General features: G+C 35.7%; 3 protein-coding genes across 3 annotated transcripts; 1 reads left to right on the forward strand and 2 right to left on the reverse strand.

Annotated features, from left to right (window-relative positions):
• Nucleotides 1–4648: 4648 nt before the first annotated feature.
• Nucleotides 4649–7468, reverse strand: LOC126794296 (uncharacterized). Its single transcript, XM_050520969.1, has 3 exons — nucleotides 7168–7468; nucleotides 6498–6752; nucleotides 4649–5950 (listed from the first exon to the last, which is right to left on the reverse strand). Exons 1-3 carry the CDS (start codon nucleotides 7357–7359, stop codon nucleotides 4853–4855), a joined length of 1545 nt encoding a protein of 514 aa, XP_050376926.1. The 5' UTR covers nucleotides 7360–7468; the 3' UTR covers nucleotides 4649–4852.
• Nucleotides 7469–10003: 2535 nt separating this feature from the next.
• LOC126794270 (FKBP12-interacting protein of 37 kDa) lies at nucleotides 10004–14421 on the reverse strand. Its single transcript, XM_050520934.1, has 14 exons — nucleotides 14326–14421; nucleotides 14185–14236; nucleotides 14044–14102; nucleotides 13650–13717; nucleotides 13487–13523; nucleotides 13145–13232; nucleotides 12916–12980; nucleotides 12763–12840; nucleotides 11906–11953; nucleotides 11707–11760; nucleotides 11085–11246; nucleotides 10763–10832; nucleotides 10569–10624; nucleotides 10004–10288 (listed from the first exon to the last, which is right to left on the reverse strand). Exons 1-14 carry the CDS (start codon nucleotides 14350–14352, stop codon nucleotides 10106–10108), a joined length of 1047 nt encoding a protein of 348 aa, XP_050376891.1. The 5' UTR covers nucleotides 14353–14421; the 3' UTR covers nucleotides 10004–10105.
• Nucleotides 14422–22916: 8495 nt separating this feature from the next.
• On the forward strand, nucleotides 22917–26858 carry LOC126793990 (short-chain dehydrogenase TIC 32 B, chloroplastic). Its single transcript, XM_050520630.1, has 7 exons — nucleotides 22917–23108; nucleotides 23867–24098; nucleotides 24536–24615; nucleotides 25785–25938; nucleotides 26031–26109; nucleotides 26328–26415; nucleotides 26520–26858. Exons 1-7 carry the CDS (start codon nucleotides 22970–22972, stop codon nucleotides 26747–26749), a joined length of 1002 nt encoding a protein of 333 aa, XP_050376587.1. The 5' UTR covers nucleotides 22917–22969; the 3' UTR covers nucleotides 26750–26858.
• The last annotated feature ends 418 nt before the right edge of the window (nucleotides 26859–27276 follow it).

Raw genomic sequence — 27276 nt, forward strand, 5'->3', positions numbered from 1 at the left:
CTAGCCTAATACTTGTAGTGTGAAATCCTCATAAATTTAAAATTTATTATATAAATTATGACACTATTAATATACTAGCCTAATATTTATCATAAGTGTTGAGATAATAGCCGGGCAGTTCCATTCAATTATGGAGATTGTGGGTAAGTAAGTCAACAAACGTAAAAAAAAACTTTATTTTTGGGTTTATTCTTTGTCAAGTTACACTTTTATCCCTTCTGAGAATATACTTACATATAGTGGTGATCAATAAACCCTGGGCAAATCAGGCAATTTAAAATTTTATTCATTTAACTTTTTTTTACTTCTCTTCTAGTTTTATTAATAGAATATATATTCAATGATGTCTATATAAATTCTCAAATTTCTATTAATTTATAAATTTAACGAATTATTAATTTAGCACGTTGGTCCCAAATCGATATAGTAAAAATTATTATTTTAACGAAATTATTAATTAAATGAGTATTAATTTAACGAGGTTTTACTGTAACTATTGAAATCAGAATTGCATACTATTGGTAAAAAATTACTAACTCTCAATAACTCCAGTAATTGATCCTCAATAATTATGTTACCGACCCCAGTAATTATGTTACTGCTTTCCCAGTAGAAAAACAGTGTTGGTTAAGGTGTTTCACATTGAACACCCACCGATAACCAAAGCCCCAAAGTCACCTTCAAATTTAGCTTCTTCTCATCTTGATCTTCCTCCTCTTCAAACCCGCCGACCCCTCACCTTTGATCCTAACTTGTCTTGAGTACTCCAAGTGTCCGTTGCAGCACCACCGCCACGGAAACACCGACCATTTCAAATTGTTCATCAACCGGTTGCGAGATGGCGACGATGAAGAGGAGAGTGGCCTCCGCGGCATTGTGGCTCGGTAGCACAAGTTGGAAGGGATCTCACCTCACTCTATTGATATGTCGCACCATAGCCAAGCTGCCACATGCACCAGACCAAACCTCGTCGGAACAGGCTCACCTCACCGAGGAAAGAGAGAGTGAGGGTGTCATCAGACGTCCAAGCTTCGTCAAGATTGCAATTCGATTACATATTTCACATCCGATGAAATCACTTAATCTGACATTGAGGCTTTGGCAAGAACGTCGTAGTCATCGTTTGTGAGGCCGGGTCATCGTGGTCGGGGAGTTATCGTTGCTGGCGTCAAGTGCAGATATGGATTTAAGAGAGAGAAATGAGTAAGGAGGATAAGAGAGATGGCGTAGGTGGATGCGGTGGCGTGTCACTGTCCTCACCAAGGCCGCGTCGTGGAGGAGAGAGAGGTGTCGGCGACGCTGAGGGAGAAGAGAGAGATGAGAATTCTCTGTTTCATATCGGGAAGGTTACGAGAGGTCATTTTTGTCATTATGAAAAATTTATTGGAATGGGCACACATAATTGAAATGGAAAAAAAAACTTGTGTAAAACCTAATATGCACGTGCGCATCCGAACTCTTTATCATTTGCCTACTTTCACAATGTAAATAAAAAAATTTAACTATTGAAAAGTTAAATAAACCAATAAAGATCATCTTTAAAAAATTGTTACAAACAAAAATCGTTTTCATAGTCAATTTGCATAAAAAAATTGACGGTTAATCATAAAACTACTAATTTTCACTACGATTGTTTATTTGTTTGATGCAATCGACTAAGTAAACGATTTTTATTTATATTGATCTTTTACATAATTGATTTTTATTGATAAATTAAATTTTTGAACTGTTGAAATCCTGTATTTGTATTCCTGAAGTGTGCAAATGAGAGAGAATTCGGACGCATATGTAAAAACTAGGTTGTACGCAAGCATTTTTCATTGAAATTGGTAAATTTTAAGCTGTTTCTGTTAATTTAGTCATTATCCATTAAATTCATTTGATGACAACGCTATAACGTCAAACATAAAAGGTGACGAACCATCTTTAATATAAGCTAAATCAAAGCAAACATAAGAGGTAAACATCGATGTAAGGTCTGATCAGATTCGATGCCAGTATCACTGGCAAATGTCGCAACCACAAGAGCAACACCTCTTGAATCAACGCCGTCTCGTACTAGAGCATAGAGCTTACCAAATGAACAAGGTTTGGTATATTTAAGGGTACTAAGGCAACATTAAGACCTACGTTGATCCACCAATGAAGGCATCAATAGCAAGAATTGCCCCATAAATGTGGGTACATCTGCTGTACAGCTGCTGTACAACATACAACAAGATCTAAAGGTGATAGAGAGGGAAGAATATAATGCACGTGGGGGTAGTAGTATGATTGTGTGATGGATGGAGCCCTAGAATTGTGTGATGTGATCTTATTTCTGCTGGTACTGGTAGTGATGAATCATGATTGGTCAAACTACTGACTCCATTATACTGCTACTAAAAAGTACTGTGGCACATTAGTTCTTACAAGCAAAAATCATGGCAGATCAACATAAAAGGTGGCAACTAATGGTACTTAAACATGTATTTGAATTTCGTTAAGTTATGTGTTTCTATATTCTTATGAGATTGTGGAAATGAGATGTTCCATATAAATTTTTATATTTATTCTGTTAGTTTAACAAGTACTAGGGTAAAAATAGAAAATGAGATTGATCTAGGTTTTATCAGATTGTGGTCGACTGGTTGGCGGTAGTTCTTTAGTTTAGATAAGAGACACAAATTAAGGAGTAGGGAGGGAAAATTGGCGTCAAAATTGGAATTGTTGGGTGTCTTTCTCAAGGTAAAGGGCGGGAAAAACATTGCTTCTTTCAGATTGGGTTAATTTTGTCTTTTAACCCTCTTTGTGGGCCTCACGTACTTGCCATGTCACCAAGATGACGGAGAAGTTGAAAAAAACTGACGGAAGTACTTCAATGATAGCAATACTAGAGTCTGGGTATCACATCGGTACAATTAAGAGTTGAGGTATCACATTGGTAGGTATACCAGAATTGATGGACTGTTGGTGAAAAAAACTCTAAAATGAAACTAGATGATGAAGAGGAACTCATATCAAGTCTTCCGTCTAGGATTCATTTCATTGAACCCGAAACTTCTGGTATTCAAAACAAAAGGGGGCATGGCATGCATTTAGCTGCAAGGATGCTGATGGATCAAACAAGCTTCATTTTTTTGTTGTTTGGACAAAGTGGATGAAAATAGAGGTGAAAGGGACAAGGCATGTATATTCCCAGAGAACAAAGGAAGGGGCTGGACCTCAGCTCTAAATCTCAGGGTCCACAAAATCAGCCCAATAAATCAGAGGGAAAGACTTGGCCATCCAAACCCTGGGACCAACATTTATGTTGCTGAGAACTCAGTCATAGTAATCTCCACCCAAAAATCCATAGCTTGATAGAAACCCTTCCACACAGTTCGCTGTTCTCCTATGGTTTTGATGGTCAGTAGCAGCCTCGGCTTGATCTTGATGCATTCATGGTATGTCACTATCTTCTACTAGCCATTGCATAAGTGGTCCGGTAGCTACTATTGAAAACGTCTCCATTTTCGGAGCTGAACCCACTAAGGAGATGGTCCATTTCTTAAAGACAGAAAATAACCATCACTCCTAATACAACAGTGAACATACCATTTTGATAGCTGATGTATGAGAAAATTTTTCTGTAGAACTAACCAGCTTTCACTATATGAGCTAATTGTTCATCACATCGTAAAGTCACATTCTTGTGTTGGTTTCTAATGTTTGTTTTGTTGTCCATGCTATTCTGATCAAAACAGTAAGTGCTGTAAAATACATATGAGTGAGATAACTCGGAGCAGGGCATCTCTATCACGAGCCCCTCATTTGGATATATTGAGGTCCACAGAATCAAACGCTGGGTATAGGCTTTTTTATGAATTATTATTAGATTGATGTAGAAATTTACCAACAAAAGGAAGAAAATAGACCAACAGAATCAATGGATTTCCTTCATGGATCTATTATTGACTGGTTTCAAGTCTCTGCGACCTTGATAGAGTTGTGTGTGGCGTTAAATGCAAATGCAGCTTCTTTTCAGCCTTTAAACAATTAAACCTATCATTGAGAAAACATGAGAACAAATTTATCATAGCAGATCAGGAACAAAATAGCAGTCAATTACAAGCTAACCATGAACTGAAAATAACTCGTAACCGGTAACTAAGAAACTACCTCCTAACACACAAATATACAACACAAAAGAACTGAAAAAGAAGAAAATCGAACTTTAAACTCGATCAAACAAGCTCAGCCCCCAACTAAGCACAGTGTCGGAGCCTAAGAAAAAAAAAATTAAACAAGACAAAAATCAACTCCAGCTACAAACCAACCCAAGGGCCAGAAGAGCAAACCCAAATGGAGAAACAAATGCAGCCCAAGATATGTGTAGCACATATTTGATGGAAACTGTATGTTTGCTCAAACGCCTCATAGCCTCAAACCTCTTATCGATGTCAGCAAGGTGTTCCCAAAAATATTATTGCTAAAATCATATATATTTTGTTGCTCAAGGTGTTCTCACAAATGTATATGTTGAACTCTACATGACTATTTCTTAAACCTCAAATGCCCAAGTCGTATGCCCAATCTTACAACCCTAGGTTTTCAGACCTTTTTTTTTTGTCACAAGGCTTTCAGACCTTAATGCCCATTTTAAGCCTAGCACAGAACATCATCGAGCTACTTGACTATTCAAACGTATTGACATAATAAGAAAAGTCGAGTACTTTCCCAAACTTACATTCATAGAATACATGTCAAACATCATCCTATTTACACAGTAAACAAGAAGCACACAACAAAGAGCAAGTGAATACATAGAAGCATTCGAGTCTACATTGATGACTATAGATCAAATCAAAATGAAGTACTAGGGGAAACCACATTACCGGCCATATCCACCACTCTGGGACTGAACTTCTCCACTGTTCATCAGCTTATCCAGCACAACATTAAGGTCCACTGACTGCCCATTCTCGGTCATTTTCCTCACTGTTGCTCGGACTATGTCCCTTCGAAATCCCATAGATACAACCTTATCAATGACATTATCAACTGGAATGCGATTTCCAGTCCCGCCAGAATCTGACTCCTTATCCACACTGGCAGCCATGGGTAATGCATATGGCAACACCTTTGCAGTTGGCAGCCCTGAAAAGCTGCTTCCACCAGAAGCGACTGAAGAGGATGGTGATACTTGTGACTGCTTCAGTTCTGAATCACCATAGTGAGAAAGAGATCCGCCACGGGAATAAAAGTCATCATAGCTTGACTGTTGCACTGGTCGCATATTTCCAGGGAAGAAATTAGTGCTGTAACTTCTTGGAGATTGGTCATGTGTATACTGCATGGAACCATCAAATTGTTGCTGTGATGGTAGAACGAAGCCAGGTGTATTAGAGGTTTTCTGGGGATAGCTTTGAGATAACTCATACGGTGCTTCTGCTGGATTGTGATTTGGTGAATACTGGGTTTGTGGCTCTGGAGCATTGAGATGTGGGTGAAGTTGACTCTGCTGCTGAAATTGTGATGTTTTTGAAGGATATGGCACTGCTGGGTAAGATGGATATGGTGCTGTGTAAGGTGGTTGTGACTGCTGTGCTTGAGACATATAGTTTGCCTGAGGTGTGGGCGGTGGATTCAACACAGCTGCTGAGTAGTTAGGATCTGGCTGTTGAATATAAGAGAATTGATACTGAGATGACTGAGATGGAAGCTGAGCTGCGGTAGGTGCTGTTGGGAAGTTCTGATGGGTCAGGGTTGGGGGAATATCAGGAGGAAGAGAAGGATGTTGTGCAGACACAACAGGAGTTGAATGTGATTGGTGTGTTTGCTGAGGAGCAGGTGATGCCAAAGTTGATTGCACATTGCTCCTTTCTTGTTCCATCTTCTGGTTATCCTTAAGCATTTGAAGTTTTGCAAGCTGCAGTTGAGCCTCTGAGATCTCTTGCTTATCTCTCAAATCCTGCATACCACCTTCAACCTGCGGTTTATTTACAAATATAAAGCCTGTCAAAAAGAGTGTCACCTATACACCAGTATCAATTTCATTTGTTTACTTACAAGAGTTGAAACTAGTTTTACTCCTTGGACATAATTGTTTGCATTTAATGGATTGTGGTAACTGGAGCTCTTCAACATTTTCTCACAGTTCGAAAGTGACATTGCTAAAAATGGAAATCTACTTTTTTTAGTTAAAGACTGGAAACTACTTATACACTAGGGCCAAAGATCATTTATGGCTTATACTATGTGAAACAAAACTGAATTGAATGTGGTGCTCAAGTAAACAGATCAGAGTTTGAGAAGCAAAATTAGATTACAATCATTCCCTGAAAAGCCTCTATGATTTTGGTTCTGGCAAAATAGAAGCTTCAAAGCAAAAAATATAAAAACCATCGCCATCATATTCAGCTGATTAAGAACCCAAACTTACAGCCCAAGTTCCTAATCTTTCAAGATGACTTAAATAATGCAACCTAAATGACTGTTAAATAAGGGGCATAAGGCAATGGAAGTAATTCACAAACCTTCCTTAAAATGTTCTCTACTTCCCTCAGCTTCCCATCAGTCTTCCCATAATTAACACCAGTACAATCCTTCAAGTCGTCAACAGAATTCTCAACTAGGCGTAACCGAGTCTCCAGTTGAGAAACTCGCGCACTGAGACACTCCACCGCATGCAGCAGATTGCCAAAATGCTGGTTCATCTTCCCATCAATCACCGCAATCAACGCAGAGTCTCTGGATCTCGAATATTCAATTTGATCCATGGAACCGCGATTCTGTGATCAGTCACAACACAACAAATTAGTAGTAACTCAACATCACCAATCAACACAGACAGCATATCAAAACCATCAATCTTTCAACTCAAACAACCAAACTTGAACACAAAATTCCCAAACTAATCTACAGTTTCACATTCGCACCACAACGTACTTAACTAAGCATATGACTAATATGAACTTGTTTGATGCACTTATACAATATACCAAACTAAATTGATGAACTCTCCATACGGCTTCACATAAAATATTCTAACCCACAGTTCTAAAACACCAAAACCATATAGATTTCAGTTGAAACCCAACTTTTGATTCTACCCAACACAGAAAGATTAAAACTTTTTTATTCGAAAAGCAAAGATTGAAACTTTAGCTGAACACTCCATCAAAGCTTGAAGCTTGAAATGCATACCTCGAGCGTCGAGGCGCGTGACTGCTGAGGGGCGCCGTGCCGTGCAGGGGGGAAATGAAAGCCGGAGAGTAAATCGTCATCGTTGTCGTTGTCCAGTTGATGAGGAGGGTATGTGAGTTGAGAGAAGTCGTCGGAGTATGATCGAGAAAGTTCCATAATTTGCTTGTCCATGAATTCCGATGTAGTCCTCATCGTGATCGGCTAAGGATTGTGGGCCTTATTTCGTAATTCTGCGACATGCTTTGCTGAGATTCCAAGCTCTCAGAATTGTGTGTTAGAGTGTGCAGAGAAACTGAGAAAGAGATGGTGTCAACTGGAATTTGACTTGCGAGTTGAAGCGTAGCCGCATAGATCGCTGCTTACTGTTTCGGGTTGGATAAAACTTTCGATCATTGTGAGCTCAGCCCAATATATTGATTTTGTTATTTTTTTTAGTTTTAGGGTTAACATTCTCATATTGTGATCGATTATATTTATGAAATACAAGTAGATAAATGCTGCTACATTCTCACTTTTGACAAAAAACCACAATCTGTAAAACATCCGGCCCTAATCAGTAATATTTGTTGTGAAAGACATATGAGGGCTATTAGCTTCATTTGCATACATGCTGGAGCGGATTTGTGTATTGTTTGTTTAGCCTTAAGCACACTCTAATGCTTAACCAAAAAATAAGTACACTCTAATGCAGAATACTGCTCTATAACTGATTTTTTCTATACAATATATGAGTAGTGAGAATACTTATAGGTGCTATTGTTTATTAAAAGGGTTTTTCTGTGTTAAGTTAGTTATTAATTTCCTCAAATATCTTCAAAAGTACAATTACAATGGGAATATTGAGTACTATAACATTCTTCATACCTTTAAATATTACTGATTCATTGTTGATTTCTGATACAAATTATTCACGAAAAATTACTTTAATGTGCTTGAGACATGCTATACTCAAGTCAAAACACAATATGTATCCGAAATTGTTTGAACTCATTTCCTTTTGTCCATCCTTGATGACACATTGTGATAAGATTTCAACTCCCTTTTCCCAAACATGAATTTAAGAACTTCATAGAACTAAAATTAGTAATTTTGAGAGATTAATTATAGGGGAAATTACTTAGTAATATTATACCACATTTGAATTAACTAAAAATTAACTTTTTATATTTCTTATACAAATTAGAACATAATTTCAAGCCTAAAAAATAACTAAAATAAAACTGATTAATTAATTAATGTAAAAATATCCAAAATGCCCTTATTTTTGTTTTTCTCTCTCCTTATTTTTTAGTTTTTTTTTCCGAAAAACTTAAGTTTTCCGGCCAAACCACCGGCAATTTGGAGGTGAGCCAATATATAAAGTTGTCCCTTATGTCATGGGCTTTCATTTAAGTACCATATTGCATATGTTTTGAGAAATTTTGAAATTTTGAATTTTGCTCACCGAAAACCACAATAGCAGTTAGTTTTTTAGTCGACAGTAGCATGTACATTTCAAGTCAACAGTAGCAGGTACCTTCCAAGTCAACCGTAACAGGTATCTTCCAAGTCGACAGTAGCAGTTAGATTCATAGTCGATAGTAGCATGTACCTTTCAAGTCGACAGTAACATGTGTCTTTCAAGTCGACAGTATCAACTAGTTTTTAACTCGACAGTATCAGCTAGTTTTTATAGTCGACAGTAGCAGTTAGTTTTTATAATCAACAATAGCAGATAACCTCTCAATTGATAGTAGCAAACACTATGAGTCAAATAGATGTAAAAAAGTAAAATATTTTATGACATGTGGCAACTTGCCATCATTTGGTCTTTATTTGTAAATTTTAGTCCTCATTTGCTTTATCAAATTAAGTAGTGAGTTATTTTTAAACTAAATTGTTGTCTGATACTTTTAAATAGTTTGCTATTAATTATATGCATGCAATAAAAGCAATGACGATCATACAACTTCTCTGGTTCTCCCCTTTACTCAAAAGAGGTACTCAACTACAGTTGTTCTTCCTGAGCTAGGCCATTACACTTGGACAATAACCATGTTATCAAATGAGCTGAACAAATCCGAATACTAAGTTGCTCATGTTTGACTTGTTTTCATCCGATCGAGATCGAGCTAGGCTAAAATTTGATTTTTGCTCGGCTCATTTTATTAAACGAGCTCAAACTCATATTGAGCCGATTTAAATCATATGAAACTAAAATTTTAAAATTAAGAAATAAAAAGAAAATTCAAAATCGGATGTCATAACATCACACAATCCCTTTTATTTGTAATAAACTAAAAATAACAAATCAAACTCGTTATTAAATTTAAAGTCTTTAACTAATTATTCTAAAAAACCTTTTTATCATTCTAATTAATATTATATTTTTAATATTATTTCTTATATATAAAAATTATACTTTGGTTCTCCTTTGTTCCATCTGTAAACAAACAAATTGGAGCAAAGGGGTACAATCCAAGTCATCCAACCAAAGAATTTGGACAGCTTGGTATCTCAGATTTAAATTGCAGCAAATTCGTAGTGACCAAAGAAAGCAATGTGAGTTTTGATGAAGAAAGAAGACCCTGCAAGTTGATCCAGTAGAATAGACAAAAACGCTTAAATGGATGTGAACGTTCTCCTTATTAAGAAAATATAAGGTGACAAATCAGCTGATGGGAAACAGAACTAAGTGAAACGGGAATATACGTATTTCCCAGATGAACTGTAAACTATCTCTAAAATTCTTAATCAACCAGCAATGGCCAACCAAAGAGCAGATTGTTACTCAGCAGTAAAGAGAAGCCTGCTCCACAAGCTTCTGCTTCATGCCAAAACAAATGAAGCAGAAAAGCTCCCAAAACATTGCATTTCCACAACACTAAAATTTCAAATTTTAGTTCCAAAATTTTGATGATAAATGTACATACAACAGGATTAGTGAAACTACAATAGCCTACAGATCTTTATTATCCGAGCCATCGGCTTCTTCAGATACTATTACTTCATCGCTAGATTTTCCATCATCAGAAGCTGGATCAATTTTCTCCTCCACCACTACGATCTTCTGCTCAAGCTCCTCCGTAAATCTTTTAATTTCACTATCTTTCTGTTCAAGCTTCTCTTGCATGATAGCAACCTGCGAAGTGAGATGCTTCACGTTTTGGTTTTCAACAAGAAACAAAATCAGAAAATGTTACTTAACGTTCTCTTAATCCCAGAATAACTAAAACTAGTCCCACATTTACTATTTCCCAGAAATACACACAACACAACTCAATATTTTATTAAAATCATCCAAAAAGATAGATGCAACCTGAGAACAAAGAAGAAATAGACTTGTACATAGTTATAAACGGTGTGTGTGGTGCTCCAGTGATATGTACATCAATAAACGAGAAAATTAGAGAGAATCAAACCATTTCATTTGATCTTTCCACATCATTTGTGAGACCCTCCATATGCTTGTACAATGCTATAAGAAAAAACATACAAAGAATAAATAAATTAGCAACTGACTATAAAAGCCACCCTTAAATAGCTAATGTGAGGCATAACGCATATACATTCTCATTGATAAGGGCCCAAGACTGAACAATGCATGTATACTGACCTTCAAATTGACTTCTAAGTTCTGCATTTTGGTTCTTTTGCAAAGCAAGTTTCATGGATAATTCATGCATCTGCAGACCAACGAATATAAAATCTTTAATCAGACAACAAGTTTATAAGAAAACCAGATTACCTTTGAGAGTGAAACCATACAGATATGTTTTCTAACAAAACTAGGACAAATTTGTTGCAAGCATGCACAGAATTTTCGCATTTGAATTAGTTTCCTTTCATAAATTCAGGAAGCACCAGATGCATAGAATAATTACAGGCATGAAAATATGAAAGGATGATAATTACTAGAATAACACTTATTATATCACCTTTCCCTCAGATGCTTCATTGCCGATCTCCTCATTTTCCTCTTGCAGGGTCTTACATTTTGCCATTAATTGTCTTCCCATCTTGCTATGTGGAGTAAAATTATTGGCAGCGACATTATCCTGGAACTCCTTCAATTTTTTTTCTTTCTCCTCAACCATTTTCTGAAACATCGGCACCAGGAAAACAAAGATAAAAGTTAGTTACAAATGTATAGAAAACCTCAACAAAAAGAACCAAATTAAAATTATCCCCAATGATTACCACCATGCAAGTGATAGACATGCAAGAAATTAAGCACACAAGAGGTCAAATTGCATCTTAACTTGTTTCCTTTATGATGTTATTTTCCTATTTTTCACAAGAGACATTTGTTATATTTCTTTCCGTCTTGGCCAATGTTTCATTCTACATTCCCTAAGACATTAACAAAGCTAAAAGGTATTATAAATAAACAAATCTCATGAGTTACATCGTAGCTCCAATCAGCCACCAAAATAAAATTTAAAAAGATAACATATAATAGTGTAAACTAGCCTCCAGCTAACATCCAATCGGAGAAGATAAAATACTATCAATAACTTCAACAAACTTATATCAGAACTCAAAACTTATATCACAAACCTTTAGACGAGTGAACTCTTCATGAATTGCTGGATCAAGCAATAGTTTTCTTGCCTGTAAATTAATGAGAACAAAAGCATCAGGCAACAAGCAATACATTTGAACTAATAATAAAACAATTTTAAAAAAAAGTAACAGAAAAAAAAAACACAAAATTTGAACTTTTTTTTTATTTCATAAAATACAATGGATAAGTTACCTGCAAAGATGGTGGCTTGAGTTGAGCTCTAAGATCCCGAACTGCAGACTGTATTAAGAAATTGGGTCTTATGATCACAAGGAATAATCAAACTAGTCGAAAATCAAGCAGCGTAAGACATTCCTAGCATAAAAAGAGTCATATCTATGATCTACAATGAGTATCATATCAGAAGTATTCTATGATCAAGAAAACATAGTAAAAGTGAATTGCATGATTACAATCTTTTACTTGGAAATTACCATGTTTAAATCCAACTGGTAATGAGTGGGATGCTATCGCATAAATCGCCACTCAAGGCCAACATTCCAGAAGCCTTTGATGAACATGTCTTCATCAGTAATTGCTTCTTACTTTATTTTTTTACTTCCTACTCTCTTTTGGTCAACCCTTTGGGTGTCAAATTCTCTTGATTTTAGGAGCTACCGTCTTTTACTCTTTTGATATATTGATGCTAGCTCATGTGAAATAAAAGATGGTTTTGATAATTGATGTCCAGTAACTTTTTAGAAAGCTCTTTAATTTCGTTCTTTAAATCAAGTTGCGGATTCGTCATTCACACCTTGTACATATTTGCTATTTTAAAATTCTTTTTTCTCCTCAAGAGCTTTAAAATTTATTCCTACTAGAACAAATACATGCATAAATAGTGGTCTAATGACAAAGGCCGACGACGGAAGCTCGGGACGGAGCCGTATGAATGGGATTTAGTAGGACAAGACATGCGAAATGTACATATTTATAAGCTCGAGATGTACATCTTACAATGCAACTATAAACTCACATGCGCGATGTACATATTTATATTGTATCATATAGACTGGGATTTAGTAGGACAAGACATCAAAAGACATTACCTTGAGCTCTGCAATCTCCTGCTCCCGTTTTGCAAATGTAACTATGAATGCAGCTTCCTTTTTCTTTGCTTTTTCCAACTGTGGAGAAGAAAATAAAGATTAACAAAATCTGGGGATTACTAAAGACGAATATAAGGAACACTGAACACAAACCTGTTCTTTCAGGGACTCCTCAGAGTTTTTCAGGGTCTGAAGATAATTGATGACTAATGTAGGATCTACAATAAAAGTTTTGAAAGAGTTTTAGTTCAAAAGGCAAAGGATATATGTTCAATGATGAAAAAGCTAGTTATTCTTGTAAAAGAAAAGGTATCGTGTAAATTAAATAATATAATAATGGCATACAATGAACAAAAACACCCCATAGAAAAGTGAAACTAACCAGGAGAAGTCCCCGGATTTATGAAGGGTTCATTCTGAAATGCAGAATGCCACTTTTGAACCTCAGATTTTGCAGCATCATGTTCCATCTGTCACCAAGATCATAATTCAAAATAAGAGAGAACATTTGGTACAAGTACGCCCATATAACCTGTATAATGGTGGTGCATACATCAGGAGAACCATGAATCAAGCATGTGACTAGAAGGAATTAGAATTGACTTGATTGTCACGATTACACACTAGTTAGCATTAGCTTCCAACTAGAGGAATTTTATATCACTAATTGAAGAAGGATAAGAGAGGGGGGAGGGGTGGGGTGGGGGGATGAATTGTTACATACTTGGCACTTTGCAAGATCATCCTTACACGTCTGGAGACTGCAAAAAGAAAAAGTTCACGGTCAAAATCAATTCAGGACCAAAAGAAAATTCAATGCAAAACCAACTACCCAAAGTAAAGAATTTTAATCAGTAAGCTATATGCCACTCCAAATTTCAGCATACCTCTCACGCAGAGACAAAATCATTCCTGTTGCAACACCAGGAGCAGTTTCTTCGACTTTTGCTTTAGCCTACATCGTAAATATATCAGTATATTTCTTAAGCAAGGACTGACCAATAACTGAACAGAAAGCAATGCAATATACAGTATATCGGATGTAACTTGTAAAATCATTTTCTTCCTATGAAACCTATCAGAATTTATCCAAAATCATATGCACCATAAACCCTACACTTCATCATCATACAGTGACATTGGATAATCGAAATTTTTGTAATGTCTGTACACCTCATACATATAATCTTTCAAGCCTCTTAAAGCTTCATTTGCTATATAGACTCATACAAATTCACACACAATTCTTCAAAATTTCGATAAGAACGAATATGAAGACACCTGCTTTGAGCCAAAGAAGTCATCTTCGTCCTCAATCTCCCCAAAGCTTCTCTTATTCCCTGAAATTTACACACATCAAGAAATCAACAACTAAAAAATTCAATCACGCATTAAGAGCTTGACGGCGAGATCGAAGCTTACCTGACCGGCGTGCACCGCTAGTTCCCGGAAAGTCACCTCCGAAATCATCATCCTGATTTTAAACGAAATCGAAATCGAAATTAATCACAACGAGAAATTGAGCTGATACAAACGGAATGAGGATTGAGCTGAGAGGCTTACGTCATCGAGGCGAGGATGGGGATCCATGGAATTTGAAAACCCTAATTTCTGGGGAGTAAGACAGAATGAGAGTTGAAGTTGTAGCCGCGAAGTTCGCAAATCAGTGTAAAATTTTGGAGTCGGGTTGGGGGGGAACAGCTGTTATCATGTCTATTGGGCTTTCTGGTTTGCCCAATATTTTGGGGATTGTTGGACCATTAATTTATCTACTTAGCCCAACTCATGTTCAATGAAGAATTTCCTTGGGGTTTACAAGCGTATGCTCATTTTTTTATACGGAAGTATATGATCGTTTGCCATTACTCCCATTAGGTTGTTATATTGAACACCATTAGTTGAGCCACTTGTCTAGTGGGTTATTCGAGAGTGTACTCATTGTATGGTCGGATGTTCCACGTTTGTTCAAAAGTTTTTTCATGCTTATAATTTTAATACTCAGTCATGTTAGTATCAATTTCAGCTATTAAATTTGAATTTAAAAAAAAGTCAACGGTCATTACATTGTCAACATATCATAATACCGATATTTTGAGCATATAAGACGTTTTAAAGATAAAGTGCATATAATTATAAACTATCGCTAGTTGGTTGGAATTAATTAAACGGTAGCAGATCATAATCCAAGCCTAAGAGATCATATATACATACACGTTTTTTGTTCAATTCAAGCTTGATAAACGAATCGGAATCCTTCAACATTACTCCATCAGAAAAGGGAATAACTTCTCTTTCGGGATAAATCAAGTATAATAGTATTGCACAAGCTACCGGATATCAAACTTAACTAGGAACTGTAACCACTCTGAACATAAGAGTCTGATTATCATCATTTCATTTGGGAACATATGTTTTGAGTTTTGACTTGCTGAATTTTACATAGTATCATCCACTCACCAAGAATGGAAAACACATTATGTTGTCTTTGAATGGTTACTGGTCTAATTTCTTATAAATATCTCCATTTCAACCACCGGAGCTAGTGTTAACAAGAGAGATCCACCATGTGACTAACCAGCGAGCCTTCGAGACTATACACGTTTAACCATTTCTTTAATAATGTTGGTAAGAAGGAGGTATGTCGTGCCTTCAATCGAACCACGATCAGGCTAGCTACGTTAGCATATTCTAATACACTAATTCTCCTTAGACTCTGTATTTAAAATTTCAAATCCCACGTCGTTTTGATTTAGATTAAATTAGATATACAATTAAACCTCTATAAATTAATAGTCTCAGAACTAAAAAAATTTATTAATTTAGTGAGATATTAATATATCGATTAATTAATAACTTATTAATTTATCAAAGTGTAATAAATATTTTGTTTAACTTTTTCGAATATATATTTTTTACATTGTTCATGCATCTATCACTACATTGTTTTTTTTTTACTACATTGTTCTTTACTTTATTAAATATACTGTTTTTTCATATGTATTACATTGTTCAAAATATTATATTATTTTATGATGATTTTATTAATGTAAAATTTATTATATAAATTATGTTATTATTAATTTATATATTCAATTGGCCTTATATGAATTCTCAAATTTATATTATCTTATTAATTTAGCACATTGACCCCGAGTCGGGACCGACAAAAATTATTATTTTAGTAAGATTATTAATTAATTATGTATTAATTTAATAAAATTTTACTGTATAAAGTTCATACATATATGGAAGATGAAGACAAGCAAACTTTTCCTCCAAATCTTGCTTACAAGGGCCCCCTACTATGGAATTCTTTCAGAATCTTAGAGCAATTGATTAAGATCCTTAGCATGCAAGAGGTAATATGGATTAGGATAATAATAATAATAATAATAATAATAATAATAATAATAAATTGTGTCTCACTCTATTCCGTGATTGACTCTGTAGGTTCCATTGATTTTTCATCGAATGGTTGGATTGTGGGCACGTGGAGATGGCACTCATGATCAAGATGAAATGTGTATAAGGTTCTTTTGTAAGTAAGTAAGTAACCAACGCACCCTAGCTTTTGCCTTAATCTTCATGGATGAGGAAAAGGGTTGGTTTTGATATGATTGATATGAGGAAAGGCTTTGGGGTTTTGTCGGCAATGGGAAACGAGTGAATCAATTCAGGTACGGGAAAATCTTGCTGAGGGGAGGAGACATCTTTTTAGGCATCGGCCCCTCGGGTTTCCTAGAGTATTTCAATTCTCTTCGTTTGAGTGAACATTTAGTATCAATATTGTGTGTTTAGTCAATTATGGGTTCTTGAGATGGTTATAGATAATCATCTTCTTTGGTTAGGTTAGAGGTTGTGCTTAAGCTCTCACATCTAGACTTCCTTTTGATTTGGTACTATTAATGGAGTTGTTGACATGGGGGCACTGTTTGCACTAATAAAGATAGCTAGGACTGATTTATCAAAACTAATTGCCAAGCTTTCGAAACAGACGAAATTAAAATGTAGGAATTGGATTTTCATACATTTTGCTGAATTTAATCCATTTTTCATTGTCATTGTTCTCCACCTTTGCTTAATGAATTAGCCACATGACTCACATTTGAGCAGGATCCTCCCTCAAGTACAATTAGGGAATTCGAACTTCATTGTTCTGCATCTTTTCTACAACTATTTCATTAAAAGAATTTATGCATATAGCCAGGTAGCCAATCATATAATATATATATATAGGCCAGTTAGAGAACGGACGTCTGCATAGCCCTTAAAGAGAGGACGTCTTTGTGTTTTCAACTGCCCAGTGCTGGTAGTGACGGTTCTTTTGTCGGCATCAGGCGGCTGAAAACGCTGAGACGTCCACACTTTAAGGGTTGTGCGGACGTCCTCTTGTGATCCTCTTGTGATCCACCCTTCTACTACTAATGGATTTTTTTGGGTATTTTAAAGGGATATGTCACTTGACTAACTTCTCGATTGCATTTTAACATCTCTGCTATTCAACATTTAAAGTCTAATACATATGTAAAATTTCAACTAAAATGGAGGTGTTTAAAGTATTCAAAAACTGAAATTTAAACTTAAAAGCATGAACGGTTAAGATTTGGCGTGTCCATTGTTTTCACCAAATTTGATACTTTAACGATCACTATTTTGGCTGAAATTTTACATAAATGATCTACACATTAGACCCTAAAAGTGAACATTTGAGATGTTAAAATGTAATCGAGAAATTAGTCAAGTGACCTATATACAACCATCTTCCAATGAGGGGTCCATTTTTTTGGGTATTTTAAAGGGATAGCTCATTAACCAACTTTTCGACTACATTTTCACATCTATACTGTTCAAATTTTAAAGTTAAATTTGGTTAAAGCAATGGACGTGTCAAACCTGGATAATTCATGCTCATAAGTTTAAATCTCAGTTTTGCATGCCTTAGCGACCTTCAATTTTATTGAAATTTTACAGGTATGATCTACACATTATGCCCTAAAAATTGAATGATGGAGATGTTAAAATATAATCGAGAAATTAGTCAAGTGACATATTCATTTTTTTAACCAAAAAAAAATTATCCCTCACTAGAAGGGTCTTCTATGTAGGTATGTATGTATGTAGCTCCTACGTACTACATGTTTATACTTTATTAATTACTTAATTAGAGTTGCTTAATTTGCTGGATATGTTTTTATTTGATGTCTTGCCTGTACAATTTGACAAGTTAAGCTAGGTAGTTTTGTAAATATATTTAAGAGAAATTATTATATATACCTGTAATATATCTCATGTGGCGTACTCCCTTAATGTTATTGGTTCATTTATTAGTTCTTATATATGTAAATAAAAATTTATCATTTTCACTGCATGCATGTTAATTATATCATGATGTAATATGATTGATTGGGTACAACACATAACAATATCACGTAGTATGGCGGGTACACAAAATAATTACTCATATCTTTAAATTCTAGACGTAAAGCAATTACGTACCACTTATAATTTTGTCTAACTTATTACACTGTTTTTGCTTAACTGCTATGCAAGCTATATTTTGAAGTAAATACTTCGAATTAAAAAAAGAAAATGAAATAGGTGTAGGATCGAGGACATCCTTATCAGAGAATTCTCTTTTTTTTTTTGTCCAACTTGTCAGAGAATTCTCCCACCATTTGTTTTGCTCGAAAAGCAATGGCATGATCATCTCGACATACAGGTCACGCCCACGACGAAACTACATGCAATACAGTTTAAATCCAAAAACAAACTAAAGTTAAAGCCCTTCTTGTTCCTTCTTCACTTTTTTGTATTCCGTAAGCATGTTATCAGATACGTATCAGCTGTATTTGGCGCACTGTACGTACAGATCGATAAACTGGCAACCCATTCAACTATATATCTAAGCAAACCTCGCTCGATCAGCAGCTTTAATACTTTTTAGAATGCATGCCATGATGGAATAGAAAGAGGTAGCTACATAGGGCAAACACTGTAGAGAGAGAGAGAGAGAGAGAGAGAGAGAGAGAGAGGTGCTTCATGTGTTTTTTTTGTTGATGCTGAATATTTCATAGACAATAAAAGGGGCAACGCCAAACAGAGGCCCAGTTATAATTTGTAGTCCAATACAAATAACTAGTAAGTATTGTTGTTCAAATCTCAGCTCAACAATGGAGAGAGAGAGGAAGCCAGGACAATCAACGTACAAAAGGAGGAGCATATGCTCCGACACAACAAAATCAGTGAGGGCGAGAGAGAGAGAGAGAGAGAGAGAGAGAGGAGGCGCTTCTTCATGCGTGGCAAATCATGATCGAGAGGTGTAAGGAGAAGAGGAAACAGGAGGGGTCCCTTTTGCAATAGCCAGTTCATACTCCATTGTTGATGAGTCGACCTGCCATCATTAATTTCTAAACAAGAAAGTAAAAATGAATTGACCGAGTGTGAAAAAATGACCACAGGGACAAAAAGGAGACGTGGAGACAGATCGCACGCAACAAAGCATTTCTGTCTGTGCAAAAATCATCTAGAGTCTACAATTTTCTTTCTCCCTTGTTTCATAGAATTATTCAAAACATTCTGAACAATGACATTGTCATTTGTCGTTTCTTCTCAAAAAAGAAGAAGAAGAACATTGCCTGTAATTATATCATATGCAAGATCATTTTAATCTTGCTGTGCACGTGTGGGGTTCTCAATTCACACAAATTCTTGTTTTTCTTTTTCTGGGTCTGAACCCTTTTCTCCTTTGGTGCGTGCTGAATGATGCTGATGCTGATGCTGTAAGTGGACTTACTTGGATGAAGATCATTTAGTGTATTTTATACGTGGGTAAATTTAACAAACATTACCCAAATTATTGGTTATTATAAATTTTAATATTTCATATTTAAAAATTATCGCATTAGTAGCTTAAGTTTATATTTCAAGTTAATTTTAGTTCATTCCGTTAATTAACTACGTTGGTAACTTTATTTCCTATCAATTTTTAAATGCATTTTCGTCACTTTATTTTTCACTGATTTCACTTAGTTTATAGCCAACATTTTATATCATTCAAATTAACCAATTGTTATATAAGCATTTTCTTTGCTTTTGAAACATTTAAATGCCTATGAGGATATGATAGAGTTTTTGAGCATATTATTATAACAATATGGTTGTTGCTTGATTGACATATACAATATGAAATATATGCTGGTTTATGTTGTAATGGCGAAATTTAGCTTGTTTGTAATAATTGTGGTAAATAAAGAATGCTTATTAATTTTATAATGAAATGATGTGAATTAATTAACTTAGTTTTTTTTAAAGTTGAAATTGAAGGAAAATTGAAGATGAAATCGAAAAATAATGAAGTCACGAAAATGCCCTTTAAAATTAGTGGGAAATGAAGCCACAAACGATGTTAATTGATGGAATGAACTAAAATTAGACTGAAATAAAAACTTAAGGTAACAATGCGATATTTTTCAAATGTGAGGTACTAAAAGTTAGGATAATCAATAATTGAGGTACCGTTGGTTGAATTTTCCCTTTATATGTAGAAGATGATGCTTTATTATCTAACATGTGTTGATTTAAATCCTAGCCCTCCTAAAAATTCCCTAGCACGCGCCGCACGGGCTCGGGGTTAGAGAGAAGGTTGTTGTGATCTAGATTGTCTCTCATTTGGCTGCCCGTTGGCAGCAACGTCGGCCTCTAGCCTCATTGGTTCGTGGCATGTGCAATCGGACGAGACATAGGTGGTGTGCTTTGGGCTCGTGATCGGAGGTTGGGGCAAAGTAGGGATGAGGTTAGCCCAAAAGTTGTGGCGGCGTCGCCAGAGAAGGGGGGGTCTGTGGTGGCAGGGGTGGATCGGTCTTGCAACGGCGGCTGTGTTGCTTGTCCTTGTGGCAATGGGAAGGTAATTGATGACGGATATGGGGGGATGGATCTTGCGTCTCTAAGATATGGGCGCTCAAGTCTCAAGGGTGCGGTGGCGGAGGGTTATGGTTGCCGGTTCTCTATCAGTGACTTATTTCTATTGGCAATTAGAGGCCAAGAGCGGCGGTGGCACAAGGATCTAGGTGGGTGGAGAAGTGGTGGTTTCAGTACAACGACGGTGCAAATCTTAGACCAATCCTTGGGCCTTTTTTACTCTTTTTTGGTTTTGGGTCTTGAGGCTTCTGTTGGGCCTTACTTGGTTTGATAATAACGGTTGGGCTTCCTTTGTGAGCCATAACCAGCTTGTTTATTTATTTAGTGTTTTTATTTATTTTATTTAATAATTCCCTACATGAGTTTTGTAAGGGGAGTCGGGTTTCGTGTCCGTGTGTGCATTCGTTGTGCACTATCTGCTCTAGGTAGGCGGTGAATTCCTTGTTTCGTCTAATGGTCGCACAGTGAGACTAAGTGTTATCAGATTGATTGTCCGACGACAACATAGTTAGAGAACTGTTGTATTGAATATTAGGATATGTAATTGCTGCTTCATTGTTGTTAGGGTCTCATATCTATTGTCTTCTCCATTATGTCACCATTGTTTCAAAGCAAATATAGTCGTCATTAGAGTATTAATCTTTACTAGTTGATGCTTTATTGAGTATTTGTTTATAGAGATATTTGATATTATGTGAGATCTTTGTAATCAATAATTTAGGTTTTACATCCATTCTTGTATTCGATAATTTCATTAATGAAAGTTTGAAGGTAGCCGCATTAGCCCTCCTATAAAAAAAACATGTGTTGATTTATTATCTTCCATATTGTTATCGTTTAGAGTATAAGATTCAGTCTATTAATAAACTCAATCATATCCTCTACATCATTAGGCATTGTCATATACGTAACGCATTACGCATGGGGATGCAATTAATCTAAGAGAGGTTAATTAGCTCTCCTCCTAGAGTACGTCGCATTTCAGTTCACCAAGTGAAACAATTTCTTGTTGTCTTTGTTGACAATGTTTTTAATTTGATATAAAACACAATTAATCCATCCACATGGAGCATGCAGTACTGTATATATATGTCGATGTGAATGTTACATATATTTACATATATATGCTATGATGCAATTCAAAGCGTAAACACTTGATCTCTGGATTCAACTAGCTTGTTAATTTAGTAATCTGATTGATATCTTAATCGTCGTTTCTACTTAAATATTGCAATCAAGCACCTAATCAAACCAGTGAAACCACAAATGTCAATCCTTACTGTTAAGTTTTAGCCAAGAACAGTAATTTTCCCAAAACATGATTAGCAAAATTAAGCATCTCAACCAATCACATCCAAGACTAAGAAAATTACAAAAGAAGTGGACGACACAATTAACCACTCCATTAGTTTACCCCCCCCCCCCCCCCCAAAAAAAAAACTCTAATGGGATAGTACCTCCTTTTGTGATGGATGATCATTATTAATTATATCTATCATAACTTGAATTAGCCTTGAAATGCACTTGAAAATCGCAATCAATCAAGATTGAAAATTGACAGACAGTAATAATGAGAAACAAAGATAAAAGAAGTAATGGTGCATTTTTAGCTCTAAAGTAACACACTTTGATCAAGTTAATCATTTATCCTAGGGACAATTTGATATGGAGTGCTTCTCAACTGCAGACGTCACAATTTTTTCGTCCAGATTTTTTGCAGTTTTGTCACAAATCGGACGCCAGTGACGCCGTTTTTTTTCACCAGAGTAATACCACATCTTCCTAAATGTTGTTACGATGAAGAAAGACGAAAAACATCAAAATCAGAGGTTTGTGTAGTAATCTCACTCAGAACTTCATCACTAATAATAGTGGATCTCTGATTCCGATCTCTTTCGCCTTCTTCTTCTTCATTGTAGTAGCGTTTATGAATGTGTGGTGTCACTCTGACAAGAAGAAACAACGTTACCGGAATCTGGACCATAGAAAATCGACGGAAATCCGGACAAAAAAAACCGTCCGGACGTCCAAACCCGAGAATTTCTGATATGATATAATTACAATAAGTGGTCTAGACTCTGAAGTCTGAACCAATCATTTACATCGACTGGTGACTGAAAATTACAACATTTGTGTTTATTAATAGAGACCACACTAGTTAGCGTGTTGCACTGACTACCCTATAACTCTCCACGTCCACTGTACTGCACTATAAATCCTGTCATATATTCTTTCTACCCAGAATACATCTCTTCTGATATGCTGCAGTATTTGTCAAAAATTATCCACAATGAAAGGAACACTAAAGTACTTGGCAGGATTTGCAGGGCCAAGTGGTTATGGCTCAAAATCAACTGCTGAACAAGTTACTCAAGATTTTTGTTGTTCTTCATCAGCGCCTTCTCATCGTCTAACTGCAATAATTACTGGTTAGTTTCATTAACGTGGTCACAGACTTATAGTATAGATGAAAATGAAGACATGCATGAATTCATCTCATTCTTTTCTGTAATACATGGTACGTACTACATTAACTCTGGATTTTACATACATGATGAAGATTTCTAGTATCGTCCGTTAATTTACGCTGTCTAACAGAATATATGTTTGCGTGTGGTTTTCTAATGGTTGTTCAACTCATCAAGAGCTGTTTGTCTTCTGAAGTAATTCACATTAATTTGTGATGAGAATCTATTACTGTTTGGTCGACTTTCAGCAACAGAACTGAAAGGCCTTTGATCAGGGTTGTCAATTCTTTGATCAGAGTAGTAAACTATATACCATATAGTTTCTACAAAAGTACTTTTAAAGCAAGGTTTTCTACAAGGATTGAACATATCTGACAAAATCTCTGTGTTCTCCATTCCTACCCTTTTTTCCCAACCATTTTCTGCTACATACTAACAAACTATTTACAATTTAATATATAATTAAATCTGAGATTTTAATAGTATAAGTTAGTGGTTCTTTTGGGTTCTGGCAAGATATTGTTTTGTCTCTTTTGATCAAGAGTAATTTCTTATTGGTTCAGAGTTGTTCTCACTACGTGCTGCTTTCTGGACCATTGTTTGGAAACCAATAATGATCAAGTACCTACTTACATGAACAGAAAATAATAAAATTGACAGACATAAAAGTGTTTAATGAAAAGGCTGATTTCTGTGTTGAATATATGCAAAATGTTTAGGAGCAACTTCAGGGATTGGAGCAGAAACAGCAAGAGTATTGGCTACGAGAGGTGTGAGGATTGTGATGCCGGCGAGAGACTTGGCGAAGGCGGCGAAAGTGAAGGAGGGGATACAAAGGGAGACTCCAAACGCTCAGGTTATAATAATGGAGATTGATCTGAGCTCACTTACTTCTGTTAATCGATTCTGCTCCCAGTTCTTGGCTCTAAGACTACCCCTCAATATCCTCATGTGAGTTTCCTAATTTTTCAAGTGGTGATGATTTGTATACTTCCTAATTAGTGAGTGGACAATATTTATGACAAAGTTTAGTCATTTTTAGAAATAAAATAAAGAACTTTTCTCCCATCTATTGCCAAATTAGTACTATACTAATAGGGTAATCCCTAGAAAATTAATAAAATACAATGCACATTACCTAGTGTAGATTCAAACCAATATATTCTAATTTTTTTCCCTTAAGATATGATAACAGTCGAAAAATTAATTGTATATCAAGGAATTGTCATACGTTGGCCCCTAGATAAAATTGCCTGGCTCCGCCCAGCCCATGTGTATCATGCATTACTCTATTTTCTAACAGCTATATAGCTTAACCTCTCGGACAGACTAATGATAGAACTTGTTCCTGGCTCTGATGCATGATTTTTTCCACATGTAATTTACAGAAATAATGGTGGGATATTTTCTAAAGGTTTGGAGTATTCGGAGGACAAGATTGAGATGACATTTGCTACAAATTACTTGGGTATCTTTCTATATCACTTTGCAATTTGCATCTCTATTTGAGTCACGTACATGCATTTTTAAAACGGGTTTAGTTCATTTCCGGTCATTTGTTAATAACTTGCATTTTGATTTAGTCGATTTTAGTAGTGTGTTGTCGAATGTTTATAATCAGAATCACGTTTGTTAAATTTTTATCAAACCGATATTATGATTTTCATGTCAGCAACACGTGGTTCATAAAATTTTCCCTATCACAAACATGTATGATTCAACTTCTATATATTACCAGTCGACGATGAGTAATTAGCTAAAGGTACGAGTACGGTAATTATATACAAACGAATCCATGAATAATATTATCATATATACATGTAATCAATCGTTCATGTTCACTTAATTGAATCAGTCGTCATACCAGTAGTCGAGATCAAATAACGTTGATATGATAACAACCAGCAGTACAGTGATTATATCTTCACTAAATTCACAACGTACAACAACCCAGAAATTGAAATTCGAGGGGAATGTGTTGAACCAAATGAAGATGTGTCACTACAAAAAAATTGGACAAATGGCACAAAACATGTGTGGCATTTGGCTTGGTGGTCATTGTAAAAAAAAGTCACAAATTTCATGTGGTAATTTAATTTTTATAATAATCAAATTGCCACATTTGAATGTAAACGTGAGATCTTTTCACAATGATCACATCATTAAAGGGCACAATTCTATACTTTTGTGACTTTTACATTTGTAGCATTTTCTTATGTTTTTTTTTTGGTAGTGTATATTAGGAATCATCATAGGCAAACCCATTTACTAATGCAGAATTGGTGATGGACAAGCACAGCTTTATCTCACATATGTATGGGACAGGAATAGACGACTGCCATACCGTCCCTAAATTTCTTGGGGCACAACTCTAGCTAGCTAGGACCCCTCTCCCAAAAACTGACAAGAGAAATTGAGGCAGTCTCGTTTAGTTTGTGCCATTAATGGACCACCAGGCCAACGGTGTGCTATTCCTAGCTCATACGTCCTTGTGCGAGCCACCATGCATATTAGGCAAAGCAGGCATGCATGAATATTCAATCGTTTCTATATTTTGCTAGCTAGCTTGGCAATTTGACATGGTATAGATTGGGGATTTGAGGATATGAATTTGATCATTTAGGCGTTCTTTTGCAGGCCATCATTTTTTGACAGAAAAGCTGCTGGATAAAATGGTGGAAACGGCAGCTCAGATTGGTATCACTGGAAGAATCATCAATGTTACTTCAGTAATCCACAGCTGGGTGAAAAGAGAGAGTTTCTGCTTTAATCAACTACTCAACCCAAAGAAGTAAATTACATCAAACTGAGCTTTACTTACTAATTTAACAGTCCCGATGATTTGCTGGTAATAATTAACTGCAATTAGTTCCATTCATGCAGTTACAATGGCACGAAAGCTTACGCACAGTCCAAATTGGCCAACATACTGCATGTCAAGGAACTGAGCAAACAGCTTAAGGTCATTTCTGAGACACTAGAATATGTGCCGCTCTAATTTTACAACATGCGTGCATGTGAAGTTGATAGCACAATAAGAGTAGTCCAATGTGCAAAGGATATAATGCAAATGTTGAATTAGAGTTGGCATATTCATCCACATTATGATCCATGATTTTGTGTAGGAATGAAAGATCTCGATCAGCATCTCACTCAGCGAAGTGTTTCTTTACTTAACAGGCGAAAAATGCAAGGGTAACCATCAACGCAGTACACCCTGGAATCGTGAAGACTGGAATTATTAAAGCTCACAAAAGCTTTATCACAGGCATGGATTCAAGATCAACGTTCCTCGATGTTGTTCAAGATCCAATCTGAATCAATATTACAGTAGTGCGAATTGAAATCTAATAAGCTTTCCCTTTCATGCAGATTCTGTGTTCTTCATAGCTTCCAAGTTGTTAAAATCAACATCTCAGGGTGCTTCAACAACATGCTATGTTGCTTTAAGCCCGAAATTAGAAGGGGTAACTGGAAAGTACTTTGCAGACTGCAATGAGAATGAGTGCTCAAATCTAGCAAATGATGAATGTGAAGCATACAAGTTATGGAAGCAAACTCGTATTCTTATCCATAGACGACTATGTCAACCAACAACTTAAAAACATATGTATCCCTCAGTCATTCTGTCATGTATATATGCCCTTACACAAGCTAAATAATATTTGTCTATTGCGTAATAACCCAGTGACAAATGATGTGAAATTGTTAAAAAAAAAACTGAAAGATACCCCTATACTACCAATCACACAATCATCAAATCCCGTGATTTCGTAATATCATACAACAATCAATAGTTCTACCAATTAATTACTATCCTTTATTAATTACATTTTACATCTATTCTCCAATATACTACTATTTTAAGTAATTTCTTCACCGGGTCAAAGAATTTTTATGAGACCTCTGGAAGTTCATTCATCGTATTTTACTAGTTTTCTCTTGTTAGCGTGATTTCTTCCGTAATTTGTGGGGCAATCTGATTATATATAGAGAACAATCATATGTGTAATATATCAACAATCAATACAGCATTTCATTTCTCTTTCTCACTTGGTATCAGAGCCAATTTTTTTTTTCTGGGTTTGGGTTCGTGTTCTTACCTCTTGCAGGAGCTCGACGCCTTCCA

This window comes from Argentina anserina, chromosome 5 (genome assembly GCF_933775445.1).
Source record: "Argentina anserina chromosome 5, drPotAnse1.1, whole genome shotgun sequence".
NCBI classification, from domain to species: Eukaryota; Viridiplantae; Streptophyta; class Magnoliopsida; order Rosales; family Rosaceae; genus Argentina; species Argentina anserina.

Excerpts from the sequence above, each read along its gene's own strand:
- LOC126794296 (XM_050520969.1), bottom strand. The coding sequence starts at position 7,359 with ATGAGGACTACATCGGAATTCATGGACAAGCAAATTATGGAACTTTCT. Across the intron at positions 6,753-7,167 it reads CACGCGCCTCGACGCTCGAG|AATCGCGGTTCCATGGATCA; the intron begins GTATGCATTTCA and ends GACTGATCACAG. Across the intron at positions 5,951-6,497 it reads TAGAGAACATTTTAAGGAAG|GTTGAAGGTGGTATGCAGGA; the intron begins GTTTGTGAATTA and ends AATAAACCGCAG.
- LOC126794270 (XM_050520934.1), bottom strand. The coding sequence starts at position 14,352 with ATGGATCCCCATCCTCGCCTCGATGAC. Across the intron at positions 13,718-14,043 it reads ACTTCTTTGGCTCAAAGCAG|GCTAAAGCAAAAGTCGAAGA; the intron begins GTGTCTTCATAT and ends TTTACGATGTAG. Across the intron at positions 13,524-13,649 it reads ATTTTGTCTCTGCGTGAGAG|TCTCCAGACGTGTAAGGATG; the intron begins GTATGCTGAAAT and ends TTCTTTTTGCAG.
- LOC126793990 (XM_050520630.1), top strand. The coding sequence starts at position 22,970 with ATGAAAGGAACACTAAAGTACTTGGCAGGATTTGCAGGGCCAAGTGGT. Across the intron at positions 23,109-23,866 it reads TCTAACTGCAATAATTACTG|GAGCAACTTCAGGGATTGGA; the intron begins GTTAGTTTCATT and ends CAAAATGTTTAG. Across the intron at positions 26,416-26,519 it reads TCACAAAAGCTTTATCACAG|ATTCTGTGTTCTTCATAGCT; the intron begins GCATGGATTCAA and ends CCTTTCATGCAG.